The 17,660-nt window shown below is 46.8% G+C and overlaps 1 protein-coding gene across 4 annotated transcripts in view; it reads left to right on the plus strand.

The window, feature by feature from the left end:
• Positions 1-3,916: 3,916 nt before the first annotated feature.
• The window catches only part of LIMD1 (LIM domain containing 1), a 62,379-nt gene continuing 48,635 nt past the window's right edge, over positions 3,917-17,660 (plus strand). Inside the window, exons 1-3 of one of the 4 annotated variants that reach the window (XM_075921877.2) lie at positions 3,917-4,478; positions 4,861-5,763; positions 6,040-6,612. In XM_075921877.2, coding sequence (XP_075777992.2) covers positions 5,133-5,763; positions 6,040-6,612 — 1,204 coding nt within the window. In that variant the 5' untranslated portion in view covers positions 3,917-4,478; positions 4,861-5,132. Of the gene's footprint in view, positions 4,479-4,533; positions 6,613-17,660 lie in introns of those variants that run through there. The other 3 variants (XM_075921875.2, XM_075921876.2, XM_089776583.1) reach the window with 3 other exon arrangements.

Consider the following 17,660-nt stretch of genomic DNA (forward strand, 5'->3'; position numbering starts at 1 on the left):
TTTCAGTTCCCCATCTGTAACGTGGGGATAATTCTTCTTCCTTTGTCTGTCCTTTCTGTGTAGACCAGGGCTACTCAATACGTGGGACACGGGACGCACGAGGCCCATAGCCCATATGTTTGCAGCTTGGGTTTACGCAGGGTTTGGGTTTACACAGGGCTCAGGTTTATGCAGGGCTCAACCCGTGGCCCGCCAGTGGGATCCTTTGAACATGGCCTCCACTGGGAACATGCTTCACAATGGTGAGGGGTTTCCCAGGCAGGGTGAGCATTGAAAGATGTAAGTGGAACAGACGGGTACAAGGTTTCGGTCCCCAAGGAGGAGGTGCCGGGAGCGCTGGGGCATTGTGGGAAGTGCTTTGTATTCATGCCTGTCAGTGTGAAAGAAGCTATTTGCATATATTTGCATGTATATACAACCACACTTAAGTTGTGGCCCTCGGTATGTGCTGTGAGTATCATTGTGACCCCTGGGGCTTCCAGAGTTGAGTAGCCCTGGTGTAGACTATATGCTCTTCAGGGCAGAGACTGTTTCTCACTATGGCTGTGTGTAGACTCGCCAGTTTTTCCGGAAAATCAGCCGCTTTTCTGGAAAAACTTGCCAGCTGTCTACAGTGGCCGCTTGAATTTCTGCAAAAGCACTGACTTCCTACTGTCTGAAATCAGTGCTTCTTGCGGAAATACTATGCTGCTCCCATTCAGGCAAAAGGGCCAGTGTAGACAGCTCAGATTTGTTGTCCGCAAAAAAGCCCCGATCGCGAAAATGGCAATTGGGGCTTTTTTGCGGAAAAGCGCGTCTAGATTGGCACGGACGCTTTTCTGCAAAAAGTGCTTTTGCGGAAAAGTGTTCATGCCAATCTAGACACTCTTTTCCGAAAATGTTTTTAACGGAAAACTTTTCTGTTAAAAGCATTTCTGGAAAATCATGCCAGTCTAGACGTAGCCTATGTGTTCGCACAGCATCTTTCACACTAGGGCCTGATCTCAGCTGGAGTATTAGCATAAAACAAATAATAATGGTCATAGAATATTATTAGAAAAGTGGCAACATACAACAATAATGTTGGGAAATGAACATAACTTTTGAATGTGATTCTTTTTTTTGTGGGGAGGGGTGGGAGGAACAGGGGCAAAGTTGGCCAGCCCCATCATGTTGTGGACCCAGCAATTTATTTTTCAGTGACACAGATATCTGGAGGTTGCAATCTGCCTCTCTAGTTCTCAAGTACAGTCTTGCAAATAGTCCTGCACAGTTATTTTCTTGCTAATCAAATACCTGGAGGAAAGCAGGTGTTTGAGGATTTTTTTTCCTTTTCCTTCAATGGTTCAATAGGAATTTCCCCCTTCAAGGCTTCTGACTGATTAATCATAAACTAAGTCACATGAGTTTGGCTTGAGTACAACAATTACCCTGCGAAAGGAAAGAGGATGGATGTGTGAAAAATAAAATAAACCAACAAGCAAAAATAGAGATTTTTGTCTCTTTTCTCCCACTCCACTCATTTTACAGAGAAGGAAATGATTTGACCACCTCCCTGAAGGTTGTTTCGCTATTAGTGTGAACAAGATACATTGTGGAATATTCCTCCCTTTGTTTTATGATTTGCTTTATCTTGTAGTTTTGCAAACAGTTTGCAGTCAGGATTGTTTCCTGAAGCAGTCAAGGTTAATAAGAAACCAAAAAAAAAAAAAAAAAACCCCAGCTAACCAACCAATGTAAATAAGGGGGTCTTCCCACATTTCCTAGATTCCCCGGGACCTGATGGGACTGCTGTCTTCATCTGGTCTGCATAACATGGGTCATGGAACTCCCCGAAAATAATTCCTATTTGAACTAGAGAATATAATGTGGAAAAACATCCAAGCTTGATTGCCCGTGAAGAATCTACCACAACCCTTTAGCCAATGCTTAATCACCCTCAGGGTTAAAAATGTATGCCTTATTTCCAGTCTTAATTTATTTTGCTTCAATTTCCAGACATTGTATCACATTCAGAGGTGAAACTAACTTAAATTTCTTACTGGTAGGGTTGTATTGCACACCCTCCTGGGGGGGTCAGGGCAGAGAGTGGAGGGGTGTTGTGATACAACAGGATGTGTAAGAAATGTAAGTGTGGGGTGGCGTGTGAAGACTCAAGACAGGGTTGTGGTGGGTGAGGGGGGCTCAGGACTGGGGATGGGAATATGGGGGGTGCAGGAGTCAGGGCAGGGGCTTGGAGTGATGGGGGCTCAAGGCAGAGAGCAGAATATGTGTGAGGGGTACAGAAGTCAGGGATGGACCGGGTGTGAGGAGGGACTCAGCAGAGTGTTGAGGTGTGTTGGGGGTGCAGGACTCAGGGCTGTGGGTATGAGGAGAGGCTCAAGGAAGAGTGTGTGCGTGGAGGGGTACAGGAGTCAGGGTTAGGAGTGTAAGGAGGAGCTCAGAGCAGGGGGCTGTGTGTGTGGAAGGAGTGCAGGAGAGCAAGAATGCTATTTAGGGAGAGCTGGGGGCCTGAAGTCTCCTGCCTCCTCCAGATTTGTACAAGATGCCACTTGCTATTTCTCTCCATCATTGCCAGAGAGCAAAAGCACTTCACATAGCATGGGTCACTCCCTCCTTCTCTGTCCCCTCCCCTTCCGTCCACCAGGGGAGAGAGTAGTACAGGGACAAATGCTGACAGAAGGGGAATAGCAGCAGCATCTTGGTACCTATCTTGAGGGAGGGGCCTTCACTCCTTCTTGTCCTCCCTAAATAGCACCCTGGGGGAGGGGGACAGGGATAGAGCAGTCCCCTACTAGTGTGGGGGCAGGAGACATGCCTTTCGCCAACTCCTGTAACTTAACAAGTTAACTATTTAGTGCTGCAGCTTTCAGGAGACCCCCAGGAGCCAGGCAGGGAGCCCACCCCACCTCCTGGAGCCCAGTTTGCCAGCTGGCTTGAGTTGCACCAGGGCACACTGTTATACTTTCACCTCTGCTGTTTCCAGTGCAGGTACTTATAAGCTGTGATAAAGATAAGCTAAATATATTAAGTCTATAAGAATGCTTTGCAATCCTTTATTTGTTCTCAGGCCTTCTTGATTTGGGGACTGAACCCTCTCAGCCTTCTTGATTTGAGGACACCAAAATTGGACACAATATTCTAGCAGCATCTGCAGTGGTGCCAAAATCAGAGGTAAAATAACCTCACTGCGCCTACTTCAGATTCCTCTGGTCATGCATCCTAGGTTCACATTACTCTTTTGGCCACAGCATCACACTGGGAGCTCATATTCAACCGATTATCCACTACACTCTTTTTCAGAGATACTGGTTCCCAGGATAAAGTTCCCTATTATGAGGCATGGCCCTCCCCTAAGTTCAGTGTTCCTGGCTGTACACATTTACATTTAGCCACATTAGCATATTGTTTGTTTTCACGCTCTTCATTATTTACCACTTCTGCAATCTTTGGATCTGTGCAGGCAGAACCCTGCCTGGAATGATGACTATGACCCTGACAAAGCAAACACTTTATGCAGGTGAAAAAAAAATGACTCATCTGAGAAGTCAGTGGAATTTCCCGTGTGAATAAAGTTACAAACACTGGTTGCTAGTTCCTGGCCTAAGGCTCTGATCCTGCAGTGAGCTCCTAATCGGCAAGCCCTTAAGCCTGCCTGGAGCCCCACGCACTTCAGTGGAGTTGTGTCATCAGGGCGGTGCGTTGTAGTTAGGTTACTGAAGAACTGCATAGCTGTGCCAAAAACGGTGTGCCACTTCCTTCTGAAAGCATCAGCAATTGCCAGCCAGGTTTGCAGGCTAACACGCAGTTGCTGGCAGTTGAACAGCTGGTCTTGTCTTTTCCTCCCCAGCTGCACCACAGGTCCTCAGCGGATCCAATGCGCATGGAAATGTCCTGGAACAGCGTGGGGGTGTGTGTGTGTGTGTGTGTTTTGCAGGATCGGGCCACTCTAGGCTTCTCCTCCAGCCAGCGGGGTCTATTTTTATTTGATCAAAACATTCCCCAGCAGGGCTGGTAACCCAGCCCCTCCTGACACGTGTTTCGCGCACAAGGACTTGAAAGCAGACTGGCCTGAACACGGGCCAGCAGCAACAAGGACTCGTCGAGCCAGGGAAGCCCCAGTTACCAAGCCGCTCTCCAGGCTCCGCTTTCACCGCGCGGCCGAGCAGCGAACGGAGCGCACGTCCCGGGGCTGGGGGGGGAGGCCAAGGGGGGCAGGTGCCCGGGAGCCGCTCCCCGCGTTGCCCCTTTGCCAAGCGCTGGGACCGGCTCCCCCAGGCCCGGCCCAGCAGCTGCCCCGCCGCCCCCTCCCCAGCCCGAGCGCGCCCGGCTCCGCCCCGCGGCGGCGGGAAGGGGGCGAGGCCGCGACGCGGGCGGGGCAGGGCGAAGCGGCAGCGAGTCCCGCAGAGCAGCCGCCGCCGGGGAGCCCCAGCCCGGCCCGGGGAGGAGCCGCTGCCGCCTCCGCCTGTTCCCGGAGGCCACGTGGGAGTCCCCAGGAGGTGCGTGGGGCTCCCGGCAACCCCCCCTCTGCGCGCTGCCGGGCCCCTCCCCGCGGTCCCTGGGCGGGGGCTGGCTCTGCTCCCCGTGAGTCGGGACGGGCCCCCCCCCCGTGCCTGGGCCTCCCCGCCCCGGCTGCCCTGAGGCGGGAGGGAAGGGCTGAGCCGTGTGTGCGCCCACGAGGCGCTTGCAAACTCTCTCCCCGAGCCTGCCTCCTGCTAGCTCAGGCTGAATTGAGCCCGCATGGCGGGGTGAACGGGAGACCGCCTCGCCTCTGGGCCAGCAGCCCTCTCCCCGCTGGCTTCTTGGAGGGGATCCCCCCCCCCCCACCGCCCAGATTGGCAATAAAAATCGAAGCTGCATTTTTGTTTGTTTCTTCCTTAGGGTAGGAAGCCACTATTGCTGCTGAGCCGGGAGAGCCAAGCTGAGGTCTGTTTGCCTCCGTTTTTTCGAGAACTCCAGAAAATGGATTGTTTTTACAAAGCGTGGGAACTCCTATAACCTTTTTTTTTTTTTTTTTTGAGCTGAGCACATAAAGCAGAGGATTGCTAAGTAACGTGAATTCAGCCCTGACGGGTGCTAGAAGCCTGGATGGCTTCCAGCTTTCAACATTAAATTGCACCCAGTGGAAGGGGGACGCTAGTGAATTTATAAAAATGGATAAATATGATGATCTAGGCCTGGAGGCGAGTAAGTTCATAGAAGATCTCAATTTGTACGAAGCCTCCAAGGATGGGCTCTTTCGGGTGGACAAAGCTGCTGGTAACAACCCGGAATTTGAGGAAACTAGGAGAGTTTTTGCCACCAAAATGGCTAAAATCCATCTCCAGCAACAACAGCAGCAGCAAGAAGAAGAGCTGATGTTGGCTGGCTCTGGCTCTCTCAATGGTGGGACCAGTTTCAGTGCCCAGCAGCAACTTCCAAACCTTCCTGTGCAAAAACTAGCTGCAGGAGCCAGTAAGTTGCATTCAGGAGAAAATATTGCCAAACCTCCTCTGGCCACAGCATCAGTGTGTGCAGCTCACCAGCTTGCTTTTCCACACCATCCGCAAGCTGTTCCTGAGGGGCAGCGAACAAAGTTATACCAAGGTGGCAAAACAGCTGGCAAAGAATATGGCTGTAGTGAGAATCTGGGGGATTCAGAGGTCTCTGAAGGACATGGGCTCCACAGAGAAGCCCATATGAATCCCAGTGCTGCAGGGTCATCTTTTCCTCCGTCTCTTCCCCATGGGCAGCATTATACTGAGGAGAACCGGACTGGCATCTCATCTTGGGGAGGAGATGCTGGTAAGTTTTCCATCCCAAAATCCAGCATGGGGAGTTCACGGTCAAATTATAATCATAGTGATCAGTTACCAAGGAGTCCTACAAAAACCCACGCTGATCCTCACCCTTACCAGCATCAGCAGTCACTGAACTCCTGCAGGTCTTCAGAAAGTGGGTATGGAAGCCAGGAAAATGGGAATGAAAGCAATAGGCTCAGTCGAGGCTATGACCAAAACCCAGCCAGTCAGAGATCTTCCTCTTTTGCACTTACGCTGACCCCCTTCTCCACTTGTCCAGGGTTTGAGGATGAGACACCAGGGGGACTTCAGCAGCCGAGATCTTCCTCCTTCTCAACCCCATCAACATTGCCTGCTCAAGGGTTTTCAGGTCAGTCTAATCAATTTAGCTCAAACCCTGAGAGTGAGGTCACCAGTCATGACCACCCATTACGGTACCATGACAATTCTAGCTCTTTCACTTCTTCATCTCCTACTCCATTGCCTCCAAGTGTAGATTATCAGCAAGAAACGGCTTACCCCAAGTCTCCTAGCCATTTCATCGTTCATGGACAAAATCACTGGCTTAATTGTCCTGGCTCTGGGATAAGTCCTGAGCAGAATGCTATCAGTGTAGCTTCGCACAGGTCAATGGTTTCTGATGCTCCAAGTTCTCCATTTAAAGAGAACATAAGCAGTCTGCAGCATGATCCTGGACACCAGGAGAATTCCAGTTCTACAAAAATAAAATTACCCTGTCAGACCCTCCTTCCACAACAGGAACAAGGGCCGTCTGCAGCTGAATTAAAATTAGAAGCACTTACCCAGCGTCTGGAGCAAGAGATGGATGCTCGTCCTAAGGCTGACTACTTTGGTGAGTATAGATTTCTACAGTTACAATCTGTAAATTGTCATAATGCCTCTAGCAGTATTAATTACTGTAGGGTTCACTCCTTCAGAGACTCGGAGGGGTGCGCTTTTTTTTTTTGCTCTCCTTTAGTGGTTTATTTTTGTACTTACGTGTCATTCACTGTACAGGCTAGAAATTTTATTTTGACTGAAATATTTTTCAGAATCACTTGTTTTTAAAACAAAGCTTCCGTAGCAACTTCAGGAGAGGATGATGGGAGTCGGGTGAGGTGGAAGGGTTCTGACTTTTGAAATACCTTAATTCATTTTTGATTGCAATTTAACACCTTTTGAAGATTACCTCCTTTACTAAAAATAGTATGTGATTCAGCTTTAATTAAAACTTAGTGTTGTAATCAATCAAAAAGTTGGATAAAGCTAAGGCTGCAGATATTTAACAACTTGAATGAGCACATCCAAAAATCAGGCTGTAAATAGACTACATTTTAAAGTTATAGCTCAGATCCATATGCTCCAAAGTATACTTATGCCATGTAGTTAAGAGAGGAGAACTTAACCTAAGAGTGTGCCAGAGTAAGAATTTAAAATATTCTGTTGATTTCAGTCCATTTGATATCATAGGTGGCAATGATCTGTTGATGAGTTCAATAATATATTTTCTCGCTCTCTCTCACAGCTATATCATAGCTTCATGAGATGGTGGCTGTTTAGTCTGGTTACCAGATCTTAGAAATAGCAGTTCTTGGAGACAGTGAGTCTCATCCTGTTTCCATTGAATTTAGTGAGAATTTTGCAATTAACTTAAGTAGAAGCAGGATCATGCGTTCTATGACTTATTCTTCCCTGTTTTAGGCCTGGTCTGCACACTGCACTTACAGAGTTATATTGATCTACGGCTTAAATTGACCTAGCCTTGCCCTCGCTGGTGGCTTACTACACCTTCGTAACAACTCTTCCTCCAAGAGAGACGTAGGGCTTATGTTGGTGGTATTAGGGCGACAGTGTCTGTGTAGACACTGCATTCTTGAGATCATCTGTAGCAGTCCTAATTGTCAATTTCATGGCTCCCTAATGGAGCCATTGAATTGATGAGAGAGGCTCATGGCTCCCTGCTGTGGATCCTGCACTGGGATCCAATGTTTCCTCCAATTTGTTTCCATCCATGTGTGGAATACATTTTGTTAAGTGCAACAAGGCATGTGCAAATGTCTTCCACCAATAGAAATACATGCTGCTGGCTGTGGGAGATTTGGGTGCTCTGCTAATCAGCTGGGTGGCATTGGAATCTCCTGGGCTGCTGCCCAAGTGCTCAGCTTACAGGGAAAACTGCTGGGATCACTGCTCAGTCTGTTGCCCTGGAGTGGTGGGGGGGCTCCTGGCTTCCCACAGCCCTGCTGCTTCCCAGGCTCTTGCGTCCTTCCTCCCACCACTGAGCCTGACTGTCATCGGGGCTAGAAGCCCAGAGCCTGGATGACAGCTGCACTTGGAGTAGGGAGCTGGGAGTCTGAAGAGGCACCTAGGCTTGGAGCAGGAAGCTCTACCAAAAGCAGTGAGCCTAGCTCTCAGCCCCCCACACTGCATCTCTGAAGTCAGAGCAAGTGGTCCAGGTCATAGTTCCCTCTAAGCTGCATGGCCATGTGGCTGCACAGCTGCCTAATAAGCCCCATGCAGGGGCTCAGGGCTGCCGTGCATGCGTGGAGCTGCCATGGCTGGTGGAGAGGTGCCTCTCTCCTCATTGTGGGAGCTCCCTGCTGGAGCCAGAGGGGAGGCACACTCCTCCAGCCCCAGCAGGGAGCTCCCATGGCCTGGGGAGAGGCTCGTACCATCTCAGAGTTCTGCCCCTCCCCCCCCCACCGCCCCAGCAGCACAGATCTGCCATAGCTGGGAGAGAGTCACACCTCCCCAAGCCCGGCCTAGCCTCACCGGAGCTGCCACAGCCAGAAGAGAGGCGCATATCTCACCTGGCATGGAGCTGCTGGGGAAGCCCCCTCTCCTGGAGCAGCCTGTACCCAAAACCCCTCATCCCCTGCCCCAGCACAGAACCTGCATGCCCAGCCACAGCCTTTATCTCTGCACCCCAGCTCTCTGCCCCAGGCTTGAGCCCCCTCCAGCACACCAGAGCTTGCATCCCCAACCAGAGCCCTCATCCTCTTCAACCCTGAGCCCCCTCCCATACTCCAATCCCCCCTCCCCCACGATCGTCCATATGCAGAATGAATTTTATGTGCACCAATGTGTAGGGGAACACATTACCTCCGTATTGGTGTACATAACAAATTAGAACACTTCTAGTGAGGATTAGCTTCACCAACAGGAGGAGGGTCATGTGGATATGAAAAACCACAATAATTACTAAGGTGGTTTAAGATTGTAGTGTAGGCATGCCCATAGATAACATGGGTTGAACACCCCAAACACAGCAGTAGATTGAACTCTCCTGCCTTTTTCCCCCTCTGTGCTGCTTGATCCTTGTGCAGACTTGCAGGTACAAACTAGGGGAAGGCCTTTACGCTTCCAGCTTACTTCTGCTGCTCCATGAAGGCCACTATTGTTGGCACCAGCGCAAGCAGTCAATACACTAGTGACACTTGAGCATTCTGTTTTTGCCAACCTTACCATGAACTTCATAATAAATATTGTGCAAGCTAGGTAGCTGCCAAAGTTGGTATACAAAGGACAGAGAGATTGTTTTTCCCAGTGGTTAGGTAGGAACTTATGGAAAATAATACTCCAGAATAGGGATATAAATGGGTAACAAGTTAACTGGAACCCACCCCAACCAGAGCGCTGCCCTACCTGTGGCTGCTCCAGCTTGGTTGGGCCCACTGTGCCACGGAGTGACTTGTTTCAGTGGCTCCTGCGCAGGGTGCAACACAGCAGATCGGTTAACCAGTTAAACATCATATTTTAAATGGGATTTTACATCGTTATTCTAGAATAGAGACCATAGTTGTAATCAAATTTAGTTCTGTGAAAGGGCACATAGAGTAAAATGCTTATTGACATTCTCATTTTGCGTGGCAGTGTCTTTGTGCTTTTTGGGAATAGTGTTTTAAATACTCCTCTGAATATAGAATATTCCACTGACTGGGTTGTGAGAGTCTCGTCAGTAGAGGATGTGTTTTGGATTCACAGTGGTTTGAATGGGTGAACAGAGGAGCTAGATTATACTGTATTTTAATGTGTGTAAAGGAAGTAAGTGCATGCCAGAGCAGACGGATATACGGATGGTTAGATTTTTGCCACCTTTAAATTGGCAGTAATGCAAGGAATGTGCCTTTTAACTTTCAGGAAGTATGCAGCAATGTAATGGTATTTTGGTAACATGCAAGGTCAGATGGTGAGTCATCAAATTGTTTTTATTAGGATTGTAGGGGAAGAGATGGAGGCTTCTTAGTTCCCAGGATCCAGTGACCTACTCCTAGCAGGAAGCTATACACAGGGATGGGCAATGCAACCAACTGAGAATAACATGTAAGGGAGCAAAAATGCTAAGGGAAGAGGTAGAATTTGCAGCAGCTTTTGAGTCCCAGATCTATGGAGGGAAGTTTAGTGGTCACTTCCTGGAATATTTTGAAAGAATTGATGTAGTACAGAGCTCTTCTTAACTATGGCTTGCTTTTTTTATTTTCACTTTTATGCATTCAGTAAACTATTTGTTATTCAAGGATAAGCACAGAGTTAGACTAGGTGGATATGAGAGTATTGTTTTATTGATGAAAGAGACAAACTTTTGAAGCACACATCCTCAAACTTGACACTCACCAACAGAAAAACTTAAAAAATGAGTGTCCTATAGCACCTTAGAAACAAACAAAAGTGTGTGTGTGTGTGTGTATATACACACACACACACACACACACACACACTGTATATAGTATGATGAGCTTTCGTGGGCACAACCCACTTCTCATCTGAAGAAGTGGATGGTGCCCATGAAAGCTCATTTGTCTCTCTCTCTAAAAAATGTTTTTCCTGTGGGAAGACAGAGTAATGTCATGGCACTCTGCCTCCCGCCACCCCCTCTGCCCTCAACCTCCCTGCTTCCTCCTCCCTCGGGAGGGGGGGAGATCAGGGAGCCTCGCGCCCTCCCCAGACCCCCATCACACACACGCTTGGCCAAGACCCCGCACCCCTAGGCCCTTCACTCACCACCCTGCTGAAACCCTGCATCCCTAGCCCCCCTCACTAACTTCTTCCACTGAGATCCTGCACCTCCAGCCTGCTCCTGCCCCCAGCTAGATATCTACCCCCAGAGAGAGGTGGGTTGGTGAGTGTAGCGAGCAGGGGGTGTAGCCCCCTAGTGATACTCTTTTTGTAGTCTGTAGGTGCTACAGGACCACTCTTTTTTCATTTTTTTTAAGTTACAGACTAACAAGGCTACCCCTCTGAGACTCACCAACAGAAGCTGGTGCAATAAAAGATGTACTATTTTCTCTACCTTGTCTCTCTAATATCCTGCTATCAGCATGGCTACAGCTACATTGCAAACAACAGGCTAAGGATTCTAGGTATTACAAATCTGTTTTTTCACTAAGCCAGTTCCTCAAGACACAATTATTTTTATTAAACTGATTTTAAAAAAAAAGAACAGCAATAGGTTTTCAGGGTTTTTTTGTTTGAAATGTCCCCTTGCATTATTATGAACTCAAATGCAACACCTCTTCTATGGCCTCGGGGCCAGGAACTGAAATGTGCTTGTGTTTCTAACCTAAGTGATTGTTTCTTAGCATTTCAGATTACCAAACACAGCAGCATTCTATTACAAGCACAGATGAGATTTTTAAAAATGATATTGTTTATTCTACTGCTGTTAGGAGTGGATATGTGTAATAAAGAGTTCTGCTCCTAGCAAGGGAGATGCAGTAGAAGATAAGATACAGTGTGAAAACCAGCTTTGGTAAACGGAAGCTTTTTTTTTTTAAAGACTAAATCCAATGTAAATTAATTCCTTTGAGGAGTAAAAGACTGTCTAGTTGTCTGCCAACACAAGATTACCAGATTACCATACATACCATACAAAATACTTCTGGATTTTCAAACCATATATGGTACGACAAAGGAAGGAACGAACCAAAGAAGTTAGGATTTTTTAATAGTGTATAATATAAGCTGTCAGAAAAACGAGACTTGCTTGGATCTCTGGAGTTGGCTTTTTGATTGTTTTTAAGAGTATTTTCTGAAATGTTAATTTCACTGCTATGAATTATGCAGTATCTTAAGAGGCACAAGGAATCTCAGGAGCTATGTTGACTGTTACAATCAAAGGCTATTATCCAACTTATAGATTGGGAGAGAAAAGCATAGATGAATCTCTCCATTTGAGTAGAAACAAAGAGCCACATGAAAGAGATCTGGAAATCAATACTGATTTTATCAGCGTTTTTTTTAGACTGCCACTATCAAGAAAGCCTGAGGGAGTTAGGTGCCTGAATCCAATAGAATTTCTGTGGGATTTGGGTGCTTAATATTTTCTTCATCTGCTCTCAGCAGCTAAAGTTAAGGCCAACATTTCAGGTATAAGCACAGCAGGAGGACTGCAGAAATATGTATGTGCCCACTGTGCAGGAGAATTCAGACTTCTGAATGAAAATCTAATGGTTCCATGATTATGCTGACTGTCCATTTGTATGTGTAGTTACCCAGTTTACATGTAAAGACTTGGATTTTTGTAGGTGAAACAGGTGTGCATACATGTAATGAGTGTACCTCTTGCATTCGTAGGTGGAAATTTTGGCTTTTAGTTTTTAAAGACAGTGGTTGTCAGTAGCATTTTAAACCAAACTCTGGGGTTTTGTTTAATGTATTCTTACTTTAAGGTCTAAATCAGATGTCTTAAATTCCCAGCCTGTGGACCAGTCCTGGCTAGAGCGATTGCACAGTCCGGCCCAGGACTCCTGGGGTGACTGTCCTTTACAGTCCACCAAGCTCTGCCCCTTCTCGCCATTGCCCCGTCCTCTGCCCCATGGCACCCCGTCCTCTGAGCACACGGCTTTGGGGATCACCAGGGGAAGGCCTGTTGTTGTGCAGTGGCAGTGGTTGTGCTCCCCTGCACTCCTCACGTTGACAGGAGCTGTGGGGAAGCAGAGCACAGTGGAGCGAGTTCACTTGCCCATTACACTGTTTCCACTGCGGCTCCTGCCTCTGTCTGGAGAATACAGGGGGGGAGGAACCACTGTTGCCATGTGGCACCTGATATCCCCCTTCCCTTAGTGATCCCCAAAGCTGCTTGCTCAGGGGCGAGGTGCCATGAGGGGAAAGGGCGGGGTAATGGTGGGAAGGGGCGGGACTTGGGGTCTGGTAACAGACAGTTCTCCCTGCCCCCAGCTCATCGGGAGTCACAGGCTAGATTGTGCAATCACTCACTGGCCCATGAGCTAGGAGTTTGAGATCCCAGGTCTAAATCCTGTGATGGATGGAGCTTTTCAGGATGGAGCTGATATGCTGTTGGTATTTTATCAGAGTCCCAGGTATCCTAGTTTGAAATTGTACGCTGAGAAGCTTTGTAGCAGACAGAGTGAATCTTGTAGTTGAGTTTGAGGGTTTTCTCTTTCACCAAATTAGAATGCAAGATGAATCATTCATCCCAAGCGGAGACTTGGACTCTTGGCACATACAGATGGGTATACTGAGTTGTCAGAGCAAGGGGAGTTGTGCAGTGAACTTGCTCCAGCACTCGTTACAATCTGACAGCTGGTATTGACTGCAGATTTTAACAGAATGTTACTGATGCCGAAAAGATAATTTAAGGGCTGCTGCAATGGGAACCTCACGTAAAAACAGAAGGGTTTTCTGATGCTTTGTTTTAAAGGCCCATGTTGTGGGCTGGAGATAAGGGCAACTTTCCCTTTGGAAATGTGTTCATTTCTGCCTACTAGATGCATGCCTGATTCTGGAAAAGTTCTAAAGCTGGAAGAACTTTCATGTGCAGTACTGGGCGAAGGGGGCAGGAAGAGAGGAATCGGGCACTAACTCTTCCAGCATTCTTAGTTGCAGAGCATGAATTAGTACACTTGTGGGACTTGGATGCAGAGAACAAGAGCATGAAACCTGTCGCTCCTGGGTGCATGCACGTGGGAGAAAACACATAGAAAATGTATTGGAGGCATTTCCATGGAAACAACTTGACTTTTCTTTCCATTGCTTCTTGTCCTATCATCAGAGGCCAAGAAGAACCTCCTCCTCCTCCCTGTAGCATCCTTTTAGATACCTGAAAACTGTTGTCATGTCCCTTCTCAGTCTTGTCTCTTCTAAACTGAACAAGCCCAATTCCTTCAGCCTTCCCTCATAGCTCATGTTCTCTAGACCAGTGTTTCTCAACCAGTTGTACAAGTACCCTGAGGGGTACTTGAGAGAAGTCTGGGGGGTACATCAACACAACTGAAATTTGGAGAGAACTGAATTTTTGTTTTAAGTTTTATGCGCTTTCTTATTTTTGTACTTTTTACATGCAAAAATTTCACCTCCCACCTGGCTACGATTACGTTTTTTAAACAAATGTGTTGCAATGGCCAAAAAAAAAAAAAAAAAAGTGTATGTCTGAAAACTGTAGGTACTAGGGGTACTTATAATTTTTTTTAAAAAAGGGAGGTATTCTACAAATTTTGTGTTTAAAAAAGGAGTACTTTAGTTTAAAAAAGGTTGAGAAACACTGCTGTAGACCTTTAATCATTTTTGTTGCTCTTCTCTGTACCTTCTCCAGTTTCTCCACACCTTTCTTGAAATGTGGTGCCCAGAACTGGACGCAATACTCCATCTGAGGCCTAATCAGTGCAGAGTAGAGTGGAAGAATGAGTTCTTGGGTCTAGCTCACAACAGCATCAAAGAGTCATGTTTGCTTTTTTTGCAACAGTGTGATACTGTTGTCTCATATTTAGCTTGTGGTCCACTATGACTCCTAGATCCCTTTCTTCAGTACTCCCTCCTAGGAAATCACTTCCCATTCTGTATGTGTGAAACGGATTGTTCCTTCCTAAGTGAAGTACTTTACATTAGTCCTTATTAAATGTCATCCTAATTACATCAGGCCATTTCTCCAGTTTGTCCAGATCATTTTGAATTATGACCCTATTCTCCAAAGCAGTTGCAACTTGGTATCATCTGCAAACTTAATAAGCGTACTCTCTATGCCAGGGGTGTCCAAACTTTTTTCAAAGAGGGCCAGATTTGATGAAGTGAACATGCTGAGGGCCGACCATTTTGCCTGACATTCTTTGAACCATTAAAATTAAATGCAAATTAACTATTTTATGCAAAGTTTATTGCAAATGGCATACTTTTCATTTTGTCACATGGATGACAAATCTAAACAGGTGTTAAATCACTCTGCCTTTCATATCTGAAGGCCAGATGAAAAAAAAATCCAGGAAGCTGAAATATATGTCAGGAACATTGTAAAGTACATTACATATTATTGGTAATAAAGGTTGTCTGTCAACTTTTAAGTTCAAAAAATATGAACAGGAACATAACACCAAGTATACATGTTGTGTCCAAATATATTTATAACTGATTTAGACCAACTGACATTAACTGAGATTTTACAATGTATTCATCTCATACATATGGATTCGTTGGGGGCCATAAAAGATAGATATTGCCAAATTACCTGGGGGGCCGTATTAAACCGGAACACGGGCCGCAATTGGCCCCCGGGCCGGACTTTGGACATGCCTGCTCTATGCCATCGTCTAAATCGTTGATGAAGATATGAACAGAACCGGTCCCAAAACAGATGCCTGCGGAACCCCACTTGTTATGCCCTCCCAGCACGAGTCTGACCCGTTAACCGTTCTCAGAGAGTAGTTATTATCCAGCCAGTTATCCATCCACCTTATAGTAGTCCCATATAAGTTGTATTTCCCTAGTTTATTGATAAGACAGTCATGCGAAACTGTATCAGATGCCTTACTAAAGTCTAGGTATACCATGTCCACTGCTTCTCCCTTATCCACAAGACTTCTTTGTCCTGTCAAAGAAAGCTATCAGATTGGTTTGACATGATTTGTTCTTTACAAATCCATGCTGGCTATTACCTATCACCCTATTTTTTTCCAGAGGTTTGCAGATGAATTCCTTAATTACCTGCTCCATTATCTTCCTTGGCACAGAAGTTAAAACTGACTGGTCTGTAGTTTTCTGGGTTGTTCTTATGTCCCTTTTTATAGATGGGCACTATATTTGTCCTTTTCCAGTCTTCTGGGATCTCTCCCAACTTTCATGATTTTTCAAAGATGATATCTAAAGGCTTAGATACCTCTTCTGTCAGCTCCTTGAGTATTTTAGGATCCATTTCATCAGGCCCTGGTAACTTGCAGACATCTAACTTCTCTAAGTAATTTTTAACTTTTATTATATCACTTTGGTCTCGTGTCATCCAAGACTACTATGAGTCATGCCCAAGCTGTTTCCTCCTTATCAGAGGCTGTGTTGGAGAATGTTGCCTGTCATCTAAGCCCAAGTTTCACACCTTCATGTTCTCCCCTCTGTGTCTTAGGCTTCTGGCTGAGGAAGTGCGGAGGGGCACATCTGTAAATGTGGTCATGCAATATTTTGATTTGGACGCTGTGTCCCAAAAGGTCACTTAACCTGAAAATCAGACAGTTTTTCAACAGCCTACGGTGGATGGAAGTGTAATGCCCCAATCAGTCCTACACGATGCTACTCTTCAGCATCGTTTTGCTGAACCCAGAGCAAGTTAGAGATTAGAAAGAACTAGAAGTGAAGTAGCAACATTTGGAGGAGAAAATGTCATTTAGACTTTGAAGTTTGCAGCAGACAGAAACCCAGTTGTTGAACTTAGTGGGTAGGACTGACATTTCAGATAATATCAGATGATCATATGCTGCTGCTGACACCTCTTGGGACCTCTTCTGGCTTGCTGGACATGTGAGCCTGGGCTGTTTCCGGCAGCAGCGTTTCTGATGCATTAGAATGAAGAAATCAAATGTAAGAGTTGAGAGACAGTTTGCAAGGCTTGTTTTCAGTCCCAGCTGTGCTCCAAAGGCCCTGTTGTTCAAAGTCTCAGATGTTACTTGGGGCAGTTACTTTCCACATGATGCCAAATGGAACAGTGGCTTCTTTGTTGTTCAGAGGCAAGCTGCCCTAGAAGCAGAAACTAAACTGAAGTCAGCAGTTCTATGACCCTTCTCTTTCCAAGCATGGCTACCGCCCTACCAGAGCACTTGAGTGTGAACTTGCTAGTGCTTCACCTGTGTGATTCAGGCTTGTTGTAGTGTGGATGAAAGGGATATCTTAGAGCAGCGGTTTTCAAACTACTGGTCGCGATCCGGTACTGGGTTGTAGAATGTCAGGCACTGGGTCTCGTTGCTGCAGGTGATCTATGGGGCTGCTAACACAGGCTTCCTCCTTGTCTTGGCACTGCAGACTGTGCTGCACCCCAGAAGTGACCAGCAACAGGCTTGGCTTGTAGGTGGGGGAGGAGAGCGCACAAGGTGCTGTGCACTGCCTGTACCCCAAGCACTAGCTCTACGCTCCCATTGGTTGCGAACCTGCTGCTGGCTGCTTCTGAGGCACTGCATGGTTTGCAGTGCCAGGAGAGGCAGGACACCTGCCTTTGCACCCCTTCTGCACTGCTGACTGGGATGCCACTCGAGGTAAGCCCCGCAGCCCTGACCCCTCCCAAAGCCAGAGTCCCCTCCCTACACTCCAAAGCTCTCATCCTCAGCCCCACCCCAGAATCCCCACTCTAGTCAAATTATGTTGGGTCGTGGGCATCGTCCTTTCCACCCCTCCCTTACAGGGTCATGAGAAAAAAAGTTTGAAAACCACTGCCTCAGAGTACATTTTAATACTCTGTGGATAATACTCTGTGGATAACTTAGCAGAACATCCTCAACCACCATTTAGATGCGCAGGTTGATGCTTGCACAAATACTGTAGAGATCTGAGCATCTAAATGTAGCATACAGGCATCCTAGTAAGGCACCCGTTTTAAAAATGTAAACATAGACACAGTATTCAGCCTTATGCTTGACGTTGCGGAATAAGATTTATCCTACTAATCTGTAGGAGGAAATGCCCCTCTTGCCA

Source organism: Pelodiscus sinensis, chromosome 2, assembly GCF_052426305.1.
Source record: "Pelodiscus sinensis isolate ZL-2025 chromosome 2, ASM5242630v1, whole genome shotgun sequence".
Lineage (NCBI taxonomy): Eukaryota > Metazoa > Chordata > Testudines > Trionychidae > Pelodiscus > Pelodiscus sinensis.